General features: G+C 46.9%; 1 protein-coding gene across 1 annotated transcript in view; it reads left to right on the forward strand.

The window, feature by feature from the left end:
• LOC121002015 (myosin VIIA and Rab interacting protein) overlaps positions 1-22,400 on the forward strand; it is a 642,833-nt gene that overhangs the window by 512,650 nt on the left and 107,783 nt on the right. Inside the window, exon 11 of the mRNA XM_040433314.1 lies at positions 11,470-11,697. Coding sequence (XP_040289248.1) covers positions 11,470-11,697 — 228 coding nt within the window. The remainder of the gene's footprint in view (positions 1-11,469; positions 11,698-22,400) is intronic.

A 22,400-nucleotide genomic window follows, 5' to 3' on the forward strand; every position in this document is an offset into this window, starting at 1 on the left:
GTGGTCAGCACAGTCAGGACAGAAATAGCGGGTGTCACGCCTTATTCCACTCCTGCTACAGACACGACATCTTTTTCGGGGTGACGGTTGGGTTGAGGTACCAGGAACGACACTGGGGAAATGTCGCTCGTGTAGACGGCTAACTACACTGGTGGATGGGGCCACGGAACCTCCTGGGTAAAGGAGGTTCTCGATGATCTCTTCCTGGAATTTGAGGAAGGATCCTGTTCTCCCAGCCTTACTGTAGAGAACAAAACTATTGTAGAGCGCCAATTGAATTAAATATACAGACACCTTCTTATACCAGCGTCTGGTTCTGCGGGAAACTAAATACGGAGACAACATCTGGTCATTGAAGTCCACCCCTCCCATGAGCGCATTATAGTCGTGGACACAGAGGGGCTTTTCAATGACACGGGTTGCTCGCTCAATTTGGATTGTCGTGTCTGCGTGAATGGAGGAGAGCATGTAAACGTCACGCTTGTCTCTCCATTTCACCGCGAGCAGTTCTTCGTTACACAAGGCAGCCCTCTGCCCCCTTGCAAGACGGGTGGTTACAAGCCGTTGGGGGAAGCCCACGCGACTAGTTCGCGCGGTGCCACAGGCGCAAATCCGTTCTAGAAACAAATGCCTAAAGAGGGCCACACTTGTGTAGAAATTGTCCACATAAAGATGGTACCCCTTGCCGAATAAGGGTGACACCAAGTCCCAGACTGTCTTCCCACTGCTCCCCAGGTAGTCAGGGCAACCAACCGGCTCCAGGGTCTGATCTTTTCCCTCATAGATCCGAAATTTGTGGGTATAGCCTGTGGCCCTTTCACAGAGCTTATACAATTTGACCCCATACCGGGCACGCTTGCTTGGGATGTATTGTTTGAAGCCAAGGCGCCCGGTAAAATGTATTAGGGACTCGTCTACGCAGATGTTTTGCTCAGGGGTATACAAATCTGCAAATTTCAGGTTGAAATGGTCTATGAGGGGCCGAATTTTGTGGAGCCGGTCAAAAGCAGGGTGGCCTCTGGGACGGGAGGTGGTATTGTCGCTAAAATGCAGAAAACGTAGGATGGTCTCAAATCGTGTCCTGGACATAGCAGCAGAGAACATGGGCATGTGATGAATTGGGTGCGTTGACCAATATGACCGCAATTCATGCTTTTTTGTCAGGCCCATGTTGAGGAGAAGGCCCAAAAAAATTTTAAGTTCGGAAACTTGGACTGGTTTCCACCGGAAAGGCTGGGCATAATAGCTTCCCGGGTTAGCGGTTATAAATTGTGTGGCATACTGGTTGGTCTCTGCCACGACTAAGTCCAAGAGCTCCGCAGTCAAGAACAGCTCAAAAAATCCCAGGGCCGAACCGATTTGAGCCGTCTCAACCCGAACTCCAGACTGGGCGGTGAAAGGGGGAACTACTGGTGCGGCTGAAGTTGGTGACTGCCAATCAGGATTTGCCAGCACCTCAGGGACTCTAGGGGCTCTACGGGCCTGTCTTTGCGGTGGCTGCGACGGGGTAACTATTGCACGTGCCACCGTACCAGCTTCAACTGCCCTTCTGGTGCTCGCTACTTCACCATGTTGTACGGCAGTGCTGGTACTAGGTCCAGGAAGGGCTGCGCTGCTGGTGTATGCCTCACCACGTGATCCGGCAGCGACAGCCCCACTCTGCTGCTCTTGAAGCGGATCCTGCGTAACCTGTGGTCTAGCGACATGGGGCCGGGTACGCCTGGTGCTGCCAGGGACCTCCACCTCCTCGTCCAAACTTTGGGTCAGAGAGCCACTGCTTTCCACAGGTTCATATTCTGACCCGCTAGATTCGTCAGATGAGGGTTCCCACTCCTCATCCGACTGGGTCAGAATCCTGTAGGCCTCTTCAGAAGAATACCCCCTGTTTGACATTTTGGACTACTAAATTTAGGGGTATTCCCTGAGACTACCCAAGAAAAAAAGCAAACCTGTCTTACAAAGGGGAGGCTAGCGAAGTACCGGAGGCTGCTGCGGTTGATAAAAAATATCAAAACTGATTTTTTTATCGCCGCAGTGCGTGTAAAATGAATGTGCAGTGATCAAAAAATATATATTTTTTGTCACTGCGGTGGGGCGGGCGTGGGTGAACGCACGTGTGGGCGACCGATCAGGCCTGATCGGGCAAACACTGCGTTTTGGGTGGAGGGCAAACTAAAGTGACACTAATACTATTATAGATCTGACCGTGATCAGTTTTGATCACTTACAGATACTATAAAAGTACAAATGCTGATTAGCGATACGCTAAACAGCGAATAAAAGTGACTGCCGTGCGGTGGGGTGGGCGCTAACTACCTAACCAAGGGGCCTAAACTATCCCTAAAACCTAACAGCCAATACCAGTGAAAAAAAAAAAGTGACAGTTTACACTGATCACTTTTTTTCCTTTCACTAGTGATTGACAGGGGCGATCAAAGGGGTGATCAAAGGGTTAATTGGGGTGCAGGTGGGTGATCTGGGGCTAAGGTGTAGTGTTGGTGCTACTCACAGTTCAGTCTGCTCCTGTGCTGGATCCAACCGACGAAAAGGACCAGCACAGGAGCAGACAAGCCATATAACAGATCATATTTACTAATATGATCTGTTATATGACTTTGGATTGGATTTTTTGAAAATCGCCAGCCTGCCAGCCAATGATCGTTGCTGGCAGGCTGGTGACGAAATACTTCTTTTAATTTTGCCGGCCCGCGATGCGCATGCGCGGGCCGGCTTTGAGCGAAATCTCGCGTCTCGCGAGATGACGCGTATATGCGTGACTCTGCGCAGCGCTGCCACCTCCGGAACGCAATCCTGCGTTAGGCGGTCCGGAGGTGGTTAAACCAGGCACCCCCTGCTCTGAAGAGGGGAAGGTGTCTGGTTCATAGGAAAATGTCAGAAATTGATGGAAACACCACTGAAATGGTTCAGGAACAGCATAAGGAGGATGTCTGTATGCATGTTGGACTAGGTCGCTGCTGGGAACGATGTTGTCCGAGTAGTACGACACTTTTACAGACTGACAATAATACGCAGCAAACCGAAGATAAAATCGATTTTAGAGGAAAAATTGTTATGAAACATTCTTTCCTATATACTTACTTATATATAAAGTGCAAGCGCTGTCAAAAATTACAAGGAAGAGGCACTCCAATACACCCTTTATTACACATAAAGGAGGGCATCATACACCCTTGAAAAATTATGATTGATGTCCTGCTGGTGAGCTGACCCTGTAAAACATTATATGCGAGGACCTGCAGGTGAGCTGACCCTGTAAAATATTGTAGGTGAGGGCTTGCTGGTGAGCTCACCCTGTAAAACATTATATGTAGGGATGAGCGAACCCGAACTGTATAGTTCGGGTTCGTGCCGAATTTTGGGGTGTCCGTGACACGGACCCGAACCCGAACATTTTCGTAAAAGTCCGGGTTTGGGTTCGGTGTTCGGCGCTTTCTTGCCGCTTTTTGAAAGGCTGCAAAGCAGCCAATCAACAAGCGTCATACTACTTGCCCCAAGAGGCCATCACAGCCATGCCTACTATTGGCATGGCTGTGATTGGCCAGTGCAGCATGTGACCCAGCCTCTATATAAGCTTGGGTCACGTAGCGCTGCACGTCACTCTGCTATGATCAGTATAGGGAGAGGTTGCAGCTGCGACGTTAGGGCGAGATTAGGCAGATTAACTCCTCCAAAAGACTTCATTCTGTGATCGATCTCCAGCTGTGGATCATTGAAGTGCTAATATCGACTTGCTCACTTTTTTTAGGCTGCCCAGAGCGTTTTTAGATCACTTTTTTCTGGGGTGATTGGCAGCCATTTTGTGGCTTGTGGTGCGCCAGCACAAGCTACCACCAAGTGCTTTTAACCATCAATAGTGTGGTTATTTTTTGCTATATCCTACATCAGCTGCAGGCTGAGCCGGTGTCACCGAAGTGCATTTAACCATCAACAGTGTGGTTATTTTTTGGCCATATACTACATCAGCTGCAGGCTGAGCCTGTGTCACCCAAGTGCATTTAACCTTCAACAGTGTGTTATTTTTTTGGCCATATACTACATCAGGTGCAGGCTGAGCCTGTGTCACCCAAGTGCATTTAACCATCAACAGTGTGGTTAATTTTTGGCCATATACTACATCAGGTGCAGGCTGAGCCTGTGTCACCCAAGTGCATTTAACCATCAATAGTGTGGATTATTTTTTTGGCCATATACTACATCAGGGGCAAGTTGAGCCTGTCACCCAGCGCCTAAAAAATAGACCTGACATTTCTATTCCAACCAAATCTGTACTGTTTTAGGCTACTTTCACACGAGCGTTCGGGTGTCCGCTCGTGAGCTCCCGTTTGAAGGGGCCTCACGAGCGGCCCCCGAGCGCATCCGTCTGGCCCTAATGCATTCTCAGTGGAGGCGGATCCACTGAGAATGCATCCGCCTGCTGCTTGCAGCGTTCGGGTGTCCGCCTGGCCGTGCGGAGGCGAGCGGATCCGTCCAGACTTATAATGGAAGTCAATGGGGACGGATCCGCTTGAAGATGACACTATATGGCTCAATCTTCAAGTGGATCCGTTCCCCATTGACTTTCAATGTAAAGTCTGAACGGATCCGCTCAGGCTACTTTCTGACTTAGAAAATTTTCTAAGTTACAATGCAGACGGATCCGTTCTGAACAGATGCAAACGTCTGCATTATCGGAGCGGATCCGTCTGATGAAACATCAGACGGATCCGCTCCGAACGCTAGTGTGAAAGTAGCCTTAGCTGGTCAAGTTATTTGTAGTGACCGTAAAAGCACAGTAGTTTATGCTATATGAGGCCTACTTGAAATCTATCCCAAAAAGGATATCTTAGATTCAAGGTGCTGATAGTGTCATTCAGAAAAACTTAACACACACGCTACCGTGCAGATACAAGTCTAATTCTGTGATAAAACGTATACCTGTCACACAGCGCAAAAAAAAATAGGCCTCACATTTCTATTCAACCAAATCTGTACTGTTTGAGCTGGTCAAGTTATTTGTAGTGACCGTAAAAGCACAGTTTTTGTTCTGGGGTGAAAAACTATTCCCAAATTTGACATTCTCAAAATAACTAAGTAGTTTATGCTATATGAGGCCTACTTGAAATCTATCCCAAAAAGGATATCTTAGATTCAAGGTGCTGATAGTGTCATTCAGAAAAACTTGACATGACATGAAGACTGATTCTGTGCTGACATAAGGCCAGATTCTCCGTTACGGGACCTCTCTCCTCTGTCTGGGTGCCGGGGCCTAAATATGTGACAGTGGTCTGTTCCAGTGGTGGGTGACGTGAAGCCTGATTCTCTGCTATGACATGAAGACTGATTCTGTGCTGACATAAGGCCAGATTCTCTGTTACGGGACCTCTCTCATCTGCCTGGGTGCCTGGGCCTAAAATATGTGACAGTGGCCTGTTCCAGTGGTGGGTGACGTGAAGCCTGATTCTCTGCTATGACATGAAGAGTGATTCTGTGCTGACATAAGGCCAGATTCTCTGTTACGGGACCTCTCTCCTCTGCCTGGGCCTAAATATGTGACAGTGGCCTGTTCCAGTGGTGGGTGACGTGAAGCCTGATTCTCTGCTATGACATGAAGACTGATTCTGTGCTGACATAAGGCCAGATTCTCTGTTACGGGACCTCTCTCCTCTGTCTGGGTGCCGGGGCCTAAATATGTGACAGTGGTCTGTTCCAGTGGTGGGTGACGTGAAGCCTGATTCTCTGCTATGACATGAAGACTGATTCTGTGCTGACATAAGGCCAGATTCTCTGTTACGGGACCTCTCTCATCTGCCTGGGTGCCTGGGCCTAAATATGTGACAGTGGCCTGTTCCAGTGGTGGGTGACGTGAAGCCTGATTCTCTGCTATGACATGAAGACTGATTCTGTGCTGACATAAGGCCAGATTCTCTGTTACGGGACCTCTCTCCTCTGCCTGGGCCTAAATATGTGACAGTGGCCTGTTCCAGTGGTGGGTGACGTAAAGCCTGATTCTCTGCTATGACATGAAGACTGATTCTGTGCTGACATAAGGCCAGATTCTCTGTTACGGGACCTCTCTCCTCTGTCTGGGTGCCGGGGCCTAATATGTGACAGTGGCCTGTTCCAGTGGTGGGTGACGTGAAGCCTGATTCTCTGCTATGACATGAAGACTGATTCTGTGCTGACATGAAGCCAGATTCTCTGCTATGGCATGAAGAGACTTATTCTCTGCTGACATGAAGCCAGATTCTTTGCTATGGCATGAAGAGACTGATTCTCTGCTGACGTGAAGCCAGATTCTCTGCTATGGGACCTCTGTCCAATTGATATTGGTTAATTTATATTTTTTTTATTTTTATTTTAATTCATTTCCCTATCCACATTTGTTTGCAGGGGATTTACCTACATGTTGCTGCCTTTTGCAGCCCTCTAGCTCTTTCCTGGGCTGTTTTACAGCCTTTTTAGTGCCCAAAAGTTTGGGTCCCCATTGACTTCAATGGGGTTCGGGTTCGGGACGAAGTTCGGGTCGGGTTCGGATCCCGAACATTTCCGGGAAGTTCGGCCGAACTTCTCGAACCCGAACATCCAGGTGTTCGCTCAACTCTAATTATATGCAAGGGCCTGCAGGTGAGCTGACCCCGAGGGCCTTCAGGTGAGCTGATCCTGTAAAACATTATATGCGAGGGCCTGCAGGTGAGCTGACCCTGTAAAAGATTGTAGGTGAGGGCCTGCAGGTGGGCTGACCCTGTAAAACATTATATGCGAGGGCATATATGCGAAGGCATTATATGCAACGAATAAACATGTTGATATGATGGAAGAGGAGGAGGAGGATGAGAAAAGGAAGATGCAACCATATACCCATTTTTTTGGGTGGAAGGGGTGCATGGGAATACAGTGTATTCAGTACATTATAAACAACACATTTAAAGTGCCTTTATGTTCATCAGCTTTCCTCTGGTGGAGTCGAGAAGTCATGGTCAATCCAGGCCTTGTTCATTTTGATAAGAGTTAACCTGTCAGCTTTTTCAGTTGACAGGCGGATACGCTAATCTGTAAAAAATCCACCAGCAGCACTAAATACCCGCTCAGACAAAACGCTGGCGGCAGGGCAGGCCAGCACCTCCAAGGCGTAGAGCGCCAGTTCGTGCTACGTCTCCAGCTTGGACACCCAGTAGTTGTAAGGCCCTGAGGGATCATTGAGGACACTCACACGGTCTGCTGTGTGCTCCTTCACCATCCTCCAAAATTTTTCCCTCCTTGTGACCGTAGGCCACGCATCAGGGTGAGGGTGCTGGCAGGGTGTCATGAAACTGTTGCAGGCTTTAGAGAGTGTTGCCCTGCCTCTGTTGGAACTGCTGTGTGTTCCCCTTGTCTCCCCTCCTCAGTTGCCCAAGGAAGTATGAACTCTGCCGCCAGCGTTGTCAGATGGAAATTTTTGGAGCAATTTTTCAACAAGGACCTTCTGGTATTGCACCGTTTTGCTCATCCTCTCCACCAGAGGAATGAGAGATGAGAAGTTCTCTTTGTAGCGGGGGTGGAGAAGGGTGAACAACCACTAATCCGTGTTGTCTATAATGGGTATATCGCGCGGGTCGCGGGAAAGGCAGCCTAACATGAAGTCAGTCAAGTGTGCCAGAGTACCAACAGGCAAAACTTTGCTGTCGTCATCAGGAGGATGACTCTCAATCTCCTCATCCTCTTCCTCCTCTTCTGCCCACCCACGCAGAACAATTAAACTTCCATGGGTACTATCCTCCTCCTCCTCCTCCTCCTCTTCATCGTCCAATTCGCGCTGAGAAGACAAACTGAGGGTGGTCTGGCTATCACCCTGTTTAATGTCTTCCCCCATTTCCACCTCTTCCACATACAAAGTGTCGTCCTTAATTGTGAGCAGCGAGCATTTGAGTAGACACAGAAGTGGGATGGTTACGCTGATAATAGTGCTATCGCCGCTCACCTTCTGTGTTGATTCCTCAAAGTTTCTTAAAACCTCACAGAGGTCAGACATCCATGCCCACTGGAAAGGCGACGACCATGTTGCAGCTGGTATTACACTACTGCCCTCTGCTGCTCACAATGCCTGGCCAACATGTGGAACGTTGAGTTCCAGCGCATGCTCACATCGCACAACAGCCGGTGAGCTGGCAATTTCCAGCGCTACCGCAGCGTTGACAGACCGGGTGCACCTTCACTAGTAGCTTAGGCAAATTGTGGTAGGTTTTGAGAAACCGCTGAACTGCTAAGTTTAAGACGTGGGCTAGGCATGGGATGTGTGTGAGCTTGCCAAGCTCCAAAGCCGCCACAAAGTTACTGCCATTATCACACACAACCATGCCTGGTTGTAGGTTGAGTGGCGAGAGCCACAGCTCAGTCTGGTCTCTTATCCCCTGCCACAGCTCTGCGGCGTTGTGCTGTTTGTCCCCTAAGCATATCAGCTTCAGCACAGCCTGTTGCCGCTTCCCCACTGCAGTGGTACACTGCTTCCAGCTACCGACTGATGGCTGACTGGTGCTGCACACGGATAATTCGGAGGTGGAAGTGCAGGAGGAGGCGGAGGAGGAGAAGTGGGAGTTAGAGCCACAAACAGGTGCTGGCGTAAACTCTGATGGAAGTAGGGCCCGCAATCCTTGGCGTCGGTAGCACCTGTGCCATCCAAGGGTACGACTCGCTCCCGGCCTCCACAACGTTTATCCAGTGTGCCGTCAGGAAATGTAGCATCCCTGGCCGAATGCACTTGTCCATGTGTCCGTGGTTAAGTGGACCTTCCCAGTAACTGTATTGGTCAGGGCATGTGTGATGTTACAGGACACATGTTGGTGTAAGGCGGGCACGGCACACCTTGAAAAATAGTGGCGGCTGGGGACTGCATAATGCGGGACGGCCGCCGACATCAGGCTGTGGAAGGCCTCAGTGTCCACAAGCCTAAATGGCAACATTTCCAGGGCCATTAACATTGTCACTGTCCGCAGCAGATACCATCTACGGAAAAAGTACACTGGATGTCACACGGATGTCATCCGTTTTATTTTGCGGATCCGCAATTTGCGGACCCCAAAACACATGCAGTTGTGTGCATGTAGCCTTAATCTCAGAGACAGGATTGTGTGGAGGCACAGATATGGAGACGGTGCGAAAAAGTTTATGCTGCACTGAAAGATCCCAAGAGGACAGTGGCCTCCATAATTTTTTAATGGAAGAAGTTTGGAACAACCAAGACTTTTCCTAGACCTGGCCAGCCTACCAAGTAATCGGGTGAAAAAGGCCTTGGCAAGAAAGGTGATCTAGAACCCAGTAGTCACTCTGGTTGAGCTCCAAAGATCCTGTGTGTAGATAGGAGAAACTTCAGGTCAACCATCATGGCAGCATTCCTCCAATCTGGGCTTTATGGCAGAGTGGCCAGAAGGAAGCCTCTCCTCAGTAAAAGAAACAAGTAAGCTTTGCAAAAAAGCACCTAAAGGACTTTCAGGTTGTGAGAAACAAGCTTCTCTGGTCTGATGAAACCAAGATTGAACTTTTTGGTCTCAATTCTAAGGGTCATGTCTGGAGAAAAATAGGCGGTGCTCTACACTTGACCAATACAATCTCTATAGTGAAGCTTGTTGGTGGTGGCAGCATCATACTGTGGGGGAGTTTTTCAGTGGCTGAGACAAAGAAACTTATCACAGTTGAGGGAAAGCTGAATGGAACAAAGTACAGAGGTATTATCCAGTGTGTTCTAGACCTCAGAACGTGACCTCAGGACAATGACCCTAAGCACACAGCCAATATAACACAGGAGTTGTTTAGGGGCAACTCTGAATGTCCGGAGTATTCCAGCCAGAGCTCTGACTTGAACTCAATCGGAAAATATCTGTTCATTGAAGGTCCCCATTTAACTTGACACAGCTTGAAAGGATCTACAGAGAAGAATGGTTGAAAATCTCTAAATCTAAATGTGCAGACCTTGTGGCATCATACTGGAGGCTGTAATCACTGCCAAATGTGGTTTCGACTAAGTTCTGAGTAAAGGGACTGAATACTTATGTCAATGCAAGATTTTAGCCTTTCCTTTTCAATAAATTAGCAAAGATTTTGAACATTCTGTTTTCACTTTCTCATTATGGGGTATTGGGTGCAGAATAATGGGAAAAACTTGAACTTTTTTCTTTATTTTAGCATAATGCCACAACATAACAAAATGTGAAAAAAGTGAAAGGTCTGAAGACTTTTTGAATGTACAGTATGTTATGTTGATGGAGTCTATATTCGCAGAAATTTTCATTTCCTCTGCCAATGTCTGGCAGTAAATGTCATAATAGAATCAGTTGGATAGTTTTGGTTAGGCCAAGGTCCACTACTATACTTTTCACTACTTCTGGAAGACAAATGCACAGCCTAACTGACCCTCACAGGTAACTTCTATCTAATAAAGAAGCAAAGCAGCAAGGGAGCATGGCGGTGGAATTAGTTGTCATATTATTCAGCTCTTTGGCTGGCATTGTACAGTTGCTTTGTGCTTAGATCTTTGTGAAGCACTAACAGCCATTGGAGTTTTGTTTTCCCCACTGTACAGGGTTCTGTACCAGATACTGTAATGGGGCTTTTTGGATGACAATGTATAAGGGTACTGGGAATGTGGAATGCTAAGTGTCTGGCTAAGAAGCTGGCAGTGTATGGGTTTGGGCTCTGTGACAAGCAGTATATGGAAGCTCTAAGGCAGGCACTGTATAGGGCTATTCAACACTATTATGAGAAAACTGTGGTTGACATGGAGAATTCTCCCGCAGCACCACCACTGGGGAAATTAAGCATCATATAGTTAACCTTGAAATCAATGAGACTTTGTGTACTACGTGGCCATGCCTCATCCTCAGTGGCAAGGGACACCTTCTATAGGCACTCTCTGCTTTGGCTAATAGATGAGAGCTGAGAACAAGGGATCTACTATTTAGGCCTCATGTACACGACCATATTTTCACCCATGTGCCGTCTACATTTTTTGCGGATAGCACACTGACCTATTCATTTCTATGGGGCCATGCAAACATCCATATTTTGGCTAATCCATGTGCACGTTCCACAAATGATAGAACATGTGCTCTTCTTGTGTGTATCGTGGATGAGAATAGCCCTTTCTATTGATGGGAGCGAGAAAAATAGTAAATGCATGCGGGAGGTATTTTGTGGATCCATTTTTTTCAGACTGAAATACAGACATGGTCATGCGTATGAAGCCTAACTGATTTATCTGGTCATTTTGAAATGGGTTTTCTAAACCATATAGCCCCTTTAAAACCAGTATAAAGCTTTATAGGAACAGTGTTCAGGTTTTAGACGTTTCCATATGGATGACTGGACCTACATACACATTTCCATATAAGTCACTGCAGTAGATTCTGTACAGATTGCTTGTGACTTTATGTGTTATTCATGAGTATATAAAGGGAATGTTAATGACAGCATATCATCTATTTTGTTTCTTGTCTACAGAGCTGTAGTGACTTATCAGAAACTGGGATGAGCAGTGGAGATCAGCATCACAGAACGAAAAGTGATAGCATTGAGCAAAAACTAAAAACCAGATTAACTGAATTAACAGCAAAGATGAGCGACAGAGAAACTTCATCCGGAGACGAGCATGAGCCAGAGCCTAGACTGAACACGGAAAATATTTCATCAGAAGACAATTCCACGTGTGTGCAAGAGGAACTGAAAAAGGTGAGATTTGAAGCAAACTACCGATATCTAAAGACCCATAGCACCCACACAGGTCAGGTAAAAGCCTTTCAAAATGAGATATTCTGTCATTGATATAATTACTTAGGTCATAAACCAACTGTAGGTTTCAGAAGTAGAGAAAAGATGCATAGTTAGAAATAAGCATAATGTATTAAACATTTTTCCAGTAGGAGGTAAAAATTTCCTAAAAGGGTTTCCAGATACCAGATAACAATGTTAGATCCACTTGATTTACTTGGAGCATCGACCACTCGAATTTATTCTGTGTCCCTCATTAACTTTTAAGGAGGAGACCTTGTGTATTCAGTACATCTTTTGTCAAATGCCACTGACCATAATAGAGGAAACAGTGTTCTCCCATTCTAGACATCAGAATTCCTAGAAATAGTAGGCACCAGAAAATACGAGAATTGTGCATTTCCTTACAAGCCAACAAGATTCAGCCCCCAAGGCCAAAACCCTAATCCACAACATCTGCATTTAGCATCATAGTACAAATACAGTTATGATAGGGTGAGCAATATAAGAGCATGGACCTGAGATAAACTTGAGATAAATGTGGGCTGTTTTCAATTATTGGTCATTGATTGATCATATTATTCCATGCAACTGGTTAATAACTGATAATAAGCTTTTTGAAATTTAATTGGACAGCATTCAGTATTCAGTAATATATAGATAATGATATCATTAGAAGGAGCATGTGCAGCTTCAGAATGGATACATATATATGATAAAGATACATGACTTGTAATGGCAGGTATTAAAATCTACTCTGCTACCCTCACCCAGCTGTAATGAGCACTCAACCTGGTGTTTCAATAGGTTTTTTCTTTAATGGAACCCACATTACAAGTTTTTTTATGATTGCATGTTACTCATTTTGGGCTAAAAATAATTTTTTGAGTTGGTCTTTATTAAAAATATTGAGCCGTTCTGTCACAAAAGGTTAACAGTTTTTCTAGCTGTGTGACTGGTACTTTCACTTTGTGCCGGTCATCTAATAACCCTTATCTCTAAATTACTAAAAGGTCATAACACTTGTTTAAGCCACATTTAGTAAGATAAGGATTGAGCTCTAATGAGTGTTTATAATGTTAAAGAGCAGAGATAAGGAGCCCCTAAGCCAGGGGTCGGATTAAAAATTTTAACAGGTTCCCTACTCAGCAGCGGACACGCAGCGTCACAACACATGTGTAACGGTCGCGTACACACACACACAGGGGGAAGGGAAGTGACCACTGCACTCCACCCTTAACCCTGGCCCTGCCTACTTGCCTCGCGAGTCCTAATGACAGGGGACAACTGGACGGAAATCCCTAACTTGGAGTAAGTGCAGGGATGACAGACAGACAAACAACAGGACGTGAACGGACCGAGTCAATACCAGGAAAGCTGCAAAGTACAAATGGAGAAAGCAGAGAATTGTCAGGAGAAGCCGGGGTCATAAATACCAGGAGAGCAGAGAAGTACAAGAGGAGTCCTAAGAGAGTAGTCAGGTGGGAGCCGAGGTCACAATACCAGGACGGAAGCGCAGTACAAGAGGAGCAGGCAAAAGGATGGTCAGGAACAGGATCAGGTAAGTATTCAGCAGTCCAACAAATAGCCAGGAACCTAGAAATTAACAGGCAACCTGTAGCCAGCAGGCTGCCTGTATTTATAGTGGGGAGTGAGGGTCATGTGACGTGGCCAGCGTCACATGACCGACAGACCAACCAGTCGAGCACCGAGTGATCAGCTCGGCGCTCAAGGCAGACTAGGAGCAGGGAGCCACCCAGCTAGTAAAGCCGCCCTGGGAATGAGGTCAAACACAGAACCTCATTCCAAAAGCTAAGCAACAGTTCTGCGGGCAATGGGGGACCGAGTGCACCTTCGGAACCCCGTGACAGTACCCCCCCTTTTACGAGGGGCCACCGGACCCAAGACTTCAGGCGATGGCTTTTCAGGGTGTTCTAAATGAAATTTACGAACAAGTCTAGGAGCATGAACCTCCCTGGCAGGTACCCAAGATCTCTCTTCAGGTCCATACCCCTTCCAGTGAATCAGGTACTGCAAGGAATTACGCACCTTCCTGACATCCACTATTTTAGACACCACATACTCGACAGCATCATTAACAAGAACCGGCGGAGGCGAGGCTTTTGATGGTACTACCGGTTCAAAATATTTTTTAAGCAGAGATTTATGGAACACATTATGAATGTGGAATGACTCAGGCAGCTCCAACCTAAAAGATACTGGGTTAATCACTTCCGTGATCTTATATGGTCCAATAAAACGAGGAGCAAATTTTTTAGAAGTTACCTTGAGAGATAGATTCTTGGAGGACAACCATACTTTATCCCCAACCTGAAAGTTTACCCCCCTTGAACGTCTCCTATCGGCCTTGAGTTTTTGAGAACATTGAGCCTTTTCTAGGTTCGATTGAACCCGGGCCCAAACTGCACACCCCTGTCAGAAACAATATTTTCCGGGATGCCATGTAAACGAACAATTTCTCTCACAAAAATAGATGCCAGGGTTTTAGCATTCGGAAGTTTAGACAGGGGAATGAAATGAACCATCTTGCTAAACCTATCGACCACTACCCAAACCACAGTCTTACCCTCCGCCAGCGGTAGGTCAGTTATAAAGTCCATCGAGATATGGGACCAGGGTCTACTGGGAATGGGTAGGGGTCGTAGGTTACCAGCAGGGCGAGTACTAGGTGTCTTGGACCTGGCACAAACCTCACAGGCTGACACGTAGGACTTGACATCCCTAGTTAGAGTGGGCCACCAATAAGATCTAGAAACCAGATCCTTAGTGCTGTCACAGCCACTATCTCTGGCTGTGACCTTCTGTCCTTGCTCGTTCGGCGCTCCTCGCTGAAGTTTTGTTTCTGTGTGCTATTTGTGGTTCTGTATGGGTTAACTTCCCTGTGTTCCTATTAGGAGTTAATCCTCTGTCTGCTCCATGGGTGTGGTCTCTCTGCTGCACCCATGGAACCTGTATATAAGGCTGAGGTTTCCTCAGTTCTGGGTCAGCTCTCCTGGTTTGTACTCTCTCTCCCATGCTGCTGACCCATGGGATCCGTGTCTGTCTGTCTGTGCTCTGTGGGTTTCCCTACTTGTTCATTAACGTCGTCTGTCTGTTATCTGTTCTGCCTGTTATGTTTTAGTCACTTTGTGTTTATTCTGATGCCTTTGCAGCAGAGTGGCATGACAAGGCCATGCAGTTTACTACTGGTGGAGCAAGTCCTTCTCTGCTCATTGCCACTCCTGCTCCCTTGTGTTAACTCCTGCTTGTAATATTAGTTGCCCTGTTTTGTATTCATATGTCTGTGTTCAGCAAGCCTTTGCAGCAGAGTGGCATGACAAGGCCATGCAGTTTACTACTGGTGGAGCAAGTCCTTCTCTGCTTATTGCCACTCCTGCTCCCTTGCATGAACTCCTGCTTGTGTTATTATTTGCCCTGTTTTGTATTTACCTGTCTGTTATGTTTGCCTATGTGCCGTCGGTACCTTCTGGTACCTGTTGTCCATTCGCTCCTGCTGTCACTGTCTAGGTCACGCTCCAGAGTGGACCCTGGCAACTTCCTGCGGCTAAGTCTAACCCTACCATCTAGGGCTCTAGTGAAAACCAGGAGTTGCTTAGTTACGCCCCTCTGGAGTATTACTAGACAGTGGCGCAGTGGGGGTTTTCTCCCACTGTGCTGACGGTACATAGAGCTCATGTTTTATCTGTGCTGCTTTCCATGTTTCTGTTTGTGCAATAAACTCTTATGTGTCTGTACCTGATTTCCGTTTATTGCTTGACGACGCGGTGGTCTCTCCTGGGACCTCCAACTCGTGACAAGTGCCCTCAACACCCGGATGTCCACAAAAGGCAGAATCGTGACACTCACCCAACAGCTGGAGACGAAATTGTACGGGAACAAACAACTTATCTGTTGGGGTGGATACCGGTGCCAGATGTTGTTCAGACCTAATGCGAGCCGAGATATCCTGGGTAAGAGCTGCTAAGAAGATTTTTGCTGGTAGGATGGATTCAGGTGGAATCTCAGTAGGTTGAAAAGCCTGGAAGCTCCGAGATAATGCGTCCGCCTTCACATTTTTACTTCCCGGCCTGAACGTGATGGAAAAATCAAAACGAGTAAAAAACAGAGCCCATCTGGCTTGACGGGGATTCAACCTCTTAGCAGACTCGAGAAACATAAGGTTTTTATGGTCAGTGACAACAGTTACACAATGTCTTGCCCCCTCCAGGAAATGCCTCCACTCCTCAAATGCCCATTTAATGGCCAGCAGCTCCCTATTCCCTATGTCGTAGTTTCTCTCCGTGGGAGAGAATTTCCTGGAGAAGAAGGCACATGGTCTCAGATTAGTGAGGCTAGCAGGACCTTGTGAAAGGACTGCTCCTACGCCGTCCTCGGACGCATCCACCTCCACAATAAAAGGTCTCTCCTGATCAGGCTGGATCAGAATGGGAGCGCTACTAAATGCCTCTTTTAATTTTTCAAATGAAGAAATGGCCTCAGTAGACCAATTCTCCAAACCCGCCCCTTTCTTAGTAAGGTCGGTCAACGGTTTAGCAATTACGGAAAAATTCATAATAAATTTACGATAGTAATTGGCAAAACCTAAGAACCGTTGTAAGGCCTTTAAGGATGAAGGTCTTACCCATTCCTTAATTGCTAGTACCTTACCAGGATCCATCTTGAAGGCGTGAGGAGTCAGAACATGCCCTAGAAACAGAATCTCCTGTACACCAAAGACACATTTCTCTTGTTTAGCGGGTAGCTGATTCTCCCTCAACACCTCTAATACTTGTTTAACATGAGACACATGGGATTCGAAATCAGGAGAGAATATCAAAATGTCGTCAAGATAGACAATAACAAATTTACCTAAGTACTCCCTAAGAATGTCATTCATGAAGTTTTGGAACACAGCTGGGGCATTGCTGAGTCCAAAAGGCATCACTTGATATTCAAAGTGTCCTACCGGAGTATTGAACGCCGTCTTCCATTCGTCTCCCTCCTTGATTCGGATTAGATTGTATGCCCCTTTCAGGTCAATTTTGGAAAACCAGGTTGCCCCCAGAACCTGGTTAAATAAATCCGGAATCAATGGGAGGGAGTATCTATTCTGGACAGTGATTTTATTTAATCTCCGGTAATCGATACATGGCCTAAGACCACCATCTTTTTTCTTAACGATAGGAGAGACAGAAGGTCTAATATGCCCTTTACCAAGGCTCTCCTTAATATAATCTTCCATGGCTTTGCGTTCGGGCATAGAAAGATTATAAATTCGTCCTTTAGGAAACTTGGCCCCCTCTACTAACTCTATGGTACAATCATAAGGTCTATGGGGGGGTAGAACCTCCGGGGTTGGTGATGAGAATACATCAGAAAATTCTTTAACAACAGAGGGTAAAGTATCAGACTTTACTGAGACCCCAGCCTGTACCACGGACAAGCACGAGTCACATTTAGGCCCCCATCTCACCAACTCCCCATTGGACCAATCTATAGTGGGGTTATGTAGTCCGAGCCAAGGCAACCCTAGTACCACCTCAGCAGGTAGGTTCTCCAGGACTAGAAGCGAACATCTCTGAGTGGCACACACCCACGGTTAGAGAAATCTCCGAGGTACATAAGCTCACTGTACCACCAATAAGAGGAGTAGCATCAATAGCCATGACATGGATAGGAGTTGGTAAGGCAAACATAGGAATACTCAATCTTACAGCATACTCAGAGTGAATAAAGCTAGCCGCTGAGCCAGAATCAATAAAGGCCTTACCCGGCCATTTATCTACTCCCAGAGAAATCGTAATGGGTAACGAAAGCTTACATTTAGAAAATTCAGGGTGTACCTGGTCTTTAGGTTGCCTTGTCTTAGGAGACTTGACAGAGAGGACCTTCTTAGGACACTGGTTGATCCAATGGTCAGGATCTCCACAGTAAAGGCATTCTCCACGTCTGCGGCGAAGATTCCCTCGGGTCATGCCAACCTGCATGGGTTCCTCGGTGGAGACCTCAGCATTGTCTCTGGGATAGGCCTCTGGCTGGACCACCATCTGGGAAGAGAACTGTTGTTCCTGTCGTCTCTCTCTAACCCGTCGGTCAAGTCGGACAACAAGGGTCATCATCTCCTCTAAGGTCTCTGGAAGTTGATAACTGACCAGAAGATCCTTTAATTTATCAGACAGACCTGACCTGAACTGACTCTTCAGGGCTGGTCCGTTCCATCCTGAGGGGACACACCACCTTCTGAATTGGGTGCAATAATCCTCCGCTGGTAAATTGCCCTGAACCAGTGCCTTTAGAGCCGTCTCGGCTACTAGAGCCCTGTCTGGTTCATCATAGAGGGTACCCAAGGCCTGAAAGAACCTCTCCACAGAATATAAACAACTGGTGCCAGCAGGTCAAGAGAACACCCAGTCCTGGGGATCACCCTGTAGTCGGGAAATGATAATGCCCACGCGTTGACTCTCGGGGCCAGAGGACACGGGGCGCAAACGGAAGTAAAGTTTGCAACTCTCCTTAAAAGAGAGAAACTTCCTCCGGTCCCTAGAAAAGGGTTCTGGGAGCTTAATCTGGGGCTCAAAATGCGGACTGGAGGCCTGAGGAGTGGAAGAACCTTGCCCTAACTCAAAAGAACTGAGTTTTTCCCCTAACTCCTGCACCCTCTGCGTCAGATTAGAGACATGGTCAGTCAGGGTCACCAGAGGATTCATAATACAGTGGTTATTTGGCCTGTTAATCTGTAACGGTCGCGTACACACACACACAGGGGGAAGGGAAGTGACCACTGCGCTCGACCCTTACCCCTGGCCCTGCCTACTTGCCTCGCGAGTCCTAATGACGGGGGACAACTGGACGGCAATCCCTAACTTGGAGTAAGTGCAGGGATGACAGACAGACAAACAACAGGACGTGAACGGACCGAGTCAATACCAGGAAAGCTGCAAAGTACAAATGGAGCAAGCAGAGAATTGTCAGGAGAAGCCGGGGTCATAAATACCAGGAGAGCAGAGAAGTACAAGAGGAGTCTTAAGAGAGTAGTCAGGTGGGAGCCGAGGTCACAATACCAGGACGGAAGCGCAGTACAAGAGGAGCAGGCAAAAGGATGGTCAGGAACAGGATCAGGTAAGTATTCAGCAGTCCAACAAATAGCCAGGAACCTAGAAATTAACAGGCAACCTGTAGCCAGCAGGCTGTCTGTATTTATAGTGGGGAGTGAGGGTCATGTGACGTGGCCAGCGTCACATGACCGACAGACCAACCAGTCGAGCACCGAGTGATCAGCTCGGCGCTCAAGGCAGACTAGGAGCAGGGAGCCACCCAGCTAGTAAAGCCGCCCTGGAAATGAGGTCAAACACAGAACCTCATTCCAAAAGCTAAGCAACAGTTCTGCGGGCAATGGGGGACCGAGTGCACCTTCGGAACCCCGTGACAACATGTTTACATATACCATATATATGCAACACACATAAATCTAATATATAAAGCTGAGTGTATGTGTGTATGTATATCCGCTAAAGGAATCCGCACCATCGCATTTACAATCACGAAGTTTGGCACACAGGTACATCAGGTATCCGGGAAGGTTTTAGACCAGGTCTCAGCTCTCTAGGACGTACCATTCCTGAGATATTCCCAAAAAATGCATTAGCCAATAGAAGCTTGGTCACATGACCCTTATCAGCCAATAGAATCTTGCAGGCTGTTAGCCTCCACATACACAGTTTTACCCCAGGTTTCCATAACCCAGCCATTTTTCTTCACTGCTGTAGGTGAGCTTTAAAGGAAATCTGTCGCCAGGATAATCGCTATTGAAGTAAAGCCATGGTTTAATAGCTGTGGATGACACTGTTAAGGCATCAGAGTGCTGTGGAGGTCACAGTTCAGGGGGCAGGTAGGGTGGCCATTCAGGCCCCCCTGAAAAGATGGATTTAAAACCCCACCCCCAGGTCCCACTAAGCCACACCTTCGATCTGGTTAGGCCACACCCATCCCACTCCTCAGCCGACGGATTGAAAAAATTAAGTAAAAAATCAAGTTCTAGGTCCAGCTAAGCCACGCCCTCGATCCGGTTAGGCTACACCCCCTTCCACTCCTCAGCCGACAGGGATTGAAAAAATTAAGTTAAAAATCAACTTCTGTCAGCTGCAGAGGCGGGAGGGACTGTGACTTTCTCCCTGCAGCTCACACTCAGAGAACCCAGTGCTGCTGTCTGAGAGTGGGCTGTTCAAAAGGACACACGCCCGATCCGTTTAGGGCACGGCCCCCCACTCCTCAGCTGACAGGGATTGAAAAAATGAAGTTAAAAATAAACTTCTGTCAGCTGCAGGGGTTGGAGGGAGGGTGACTTTCTCCCTGCAGCTCACGCTCAGACAGCACAGTGCTGCTGTCTTAGCGTGAGCTGTTCAAAAGGACATCCCTGTGTCTGTCCAGGCCCTGCGCCAGACGGAGGACAGGAAATCTAAAAACCGGACTACCTAGGGGTAGGCTGCTGTGGCGGTCACAGTTAAGGGGATGGTCCGCTATGGAGGCCAGTGTTAAGGGTCAGATTGCTATAAAGGCCACTGTTAAGGGGGCGGGCCCCTGTGGAGGCCATTGTCAAGGGGGTGGTGTGCTGTGAAACTCACTGTTAAAGGGGCCGGCTGCTGTAAAGGTCAAAGTGAAGGGGGTGGGCTGCTGTGGAGGTCCCATTTTAAGGAGACGGGGCTCTGTGGAGGGGTCAGTGTTAAGGGGTGGGGGGCTGTAGAGGTCACTGTTAAGGTGGTGGGGTACTGTAGATGTCACTGTTATGGGGGGATACTGTCTATCTTTTAACGACACACACAAACATTAAATGAAATAGATGAAATATACCCGAGCAAAGCCGGGTCCTTCAGCTAGTACACCATATACGTGGTACACATACATAAATACACTACACACACATACCACCCAACTTTTAAAAAGCCTAAGGATAAGGAACTAAACTATGGAATGGAAGTGCTCATCTCCAGCTGCCGCTGTAATTTTAATAACCGGATCTGGAGAGCCTGAGGGAACCCCATGCCTGCCCTAAGCTCCCTGCCTGACAGAGCAGAGAAAAAATACAGATATTACTATTAGATAAACTCAACGCTGTGCAGGTAAAACGGTTCATCATTTTTAATAAAGACCCATTGAAAAAATTATTTTTAGCTGTAATAATAAAAAAAATTGTAACTAAAGGTGTACATAGCCTTTAGGGCACACCAACAGAGCTATGTTAGTACAGGGTTTATTGCATATCCTGCGTGGGCATGACCATTGCCACGTCAATTAAAACAAGCAGCACTGCACAGTGTCTACCTGATAAAGAGTTCAGCGTACAGGAGAAAAAGTGCATGCAGGAATTTTTCCCCCATCTAAAATAATGGATCTCTGACAGAACTGACAAAAACAGATGCAAAATTAGCACAACGGATGCTCAGAATAAAGAATCCATTTGTTTTTTATTTTTTTCTGTTCTCCTGACAGATCAGAAGAAAGAAAAACAAAGTGGTAAACCCGGCCTAACCGATCACAATCTTCTGGCTGGTTTTAAGTTAGCCTGTATTTGCAGTCCTTTCTGGGTGCATTAACTTTAGGTTAAATCTCCATAAAGCCTGCCTGTTAGGGAAAATCATATTGAATTAGTGTTCATTATGTTATCTCATATCTTGGGGTTTGCTATATAAGAATAACTTTGTGATGTATCATACTTGCATAACTCAGGTAATTACAGCAATTATAATAATTTTTATACAGCACTAAGATATTTTGCAGCACTTTTACAATTCAGAGGGAATGTGTGATTCTCGTATTGCGGCGTGGACCCATTGACTTAAATGGGTCAGTAATCCACAATATAGATGAAAAGATAGGACATGTCCTATCTTTTGTAGTGCAGAGGCATGGACCTATAAGCCCACGGAATCTATTTGTAGTGCTTTTAATCCGTTCCTCCACTCTGCACCACGCCATATCTTGCGGAGTGAAGACCCATTCAAGTCAATGGGTCTGCATCCGTGATATGGGATTCACACGGCCGGTGCCCGTATATTTTGGACCCGCCGTTTGCGGTCTGCAGTACGGGCATGGATGGCCTACAGTCGTGTGAATAAGCCCTAAGTGTGCTGATCAGCTATGTAACCTGGGGCCTCAGACTATGTTCACACAGCATAGTTTTGAAACTGAAAAATACAGAGCTGATCTTAAGAGAAATCCAGGTGCATTTTTAGGGGTCATATATTAAACAGAAATACGCCTAAATTAGGTGTATTTCTGGCGCAGATTGCGGCACAAAGGTCCTCACCCCTTAGGTTGCTTTCACTTGTAGCAGATTTTGTGGCAGAAAATTCTGTGACTGATAATTCATTTGCATTCGGGCAGCAACCACATGTATTTCTGCAAGCCCCATTAAGGGCTCTTTCAGACTGCCGTAAGTGCATACCAGCCATAAGTGAATACCAGCCTTGTGCGTTCCGCATTTTGCGGAACACACAGGGACAGCACTATATAGAAATGCCTAATCTTGTCCTCAAAAGCGGACAAGAATAGGACATGTGCCATATTATTTGAGGGTCCGCGGGACGGAATTACGGATGCGGACAGCTCACAGTGTGCTGTCCGCATCTTTTGCGGCCATGTTGCAATGAATGGGTCCACACCTGTTC

This window comes from Bufo bufo, chromosome 5, assembly GCF_905171765.1.
Source record: "Bufo bufo chromosome 5, aBufBuf1.1, whole genome shotgun sequence".
Classification (NCBI taxonomy): domain Eukaryota; kingdom Metazoa; phylum Chordata; class Amphibia; order Anura; family Bufonidae; genus Bufo; species Bufo bufo.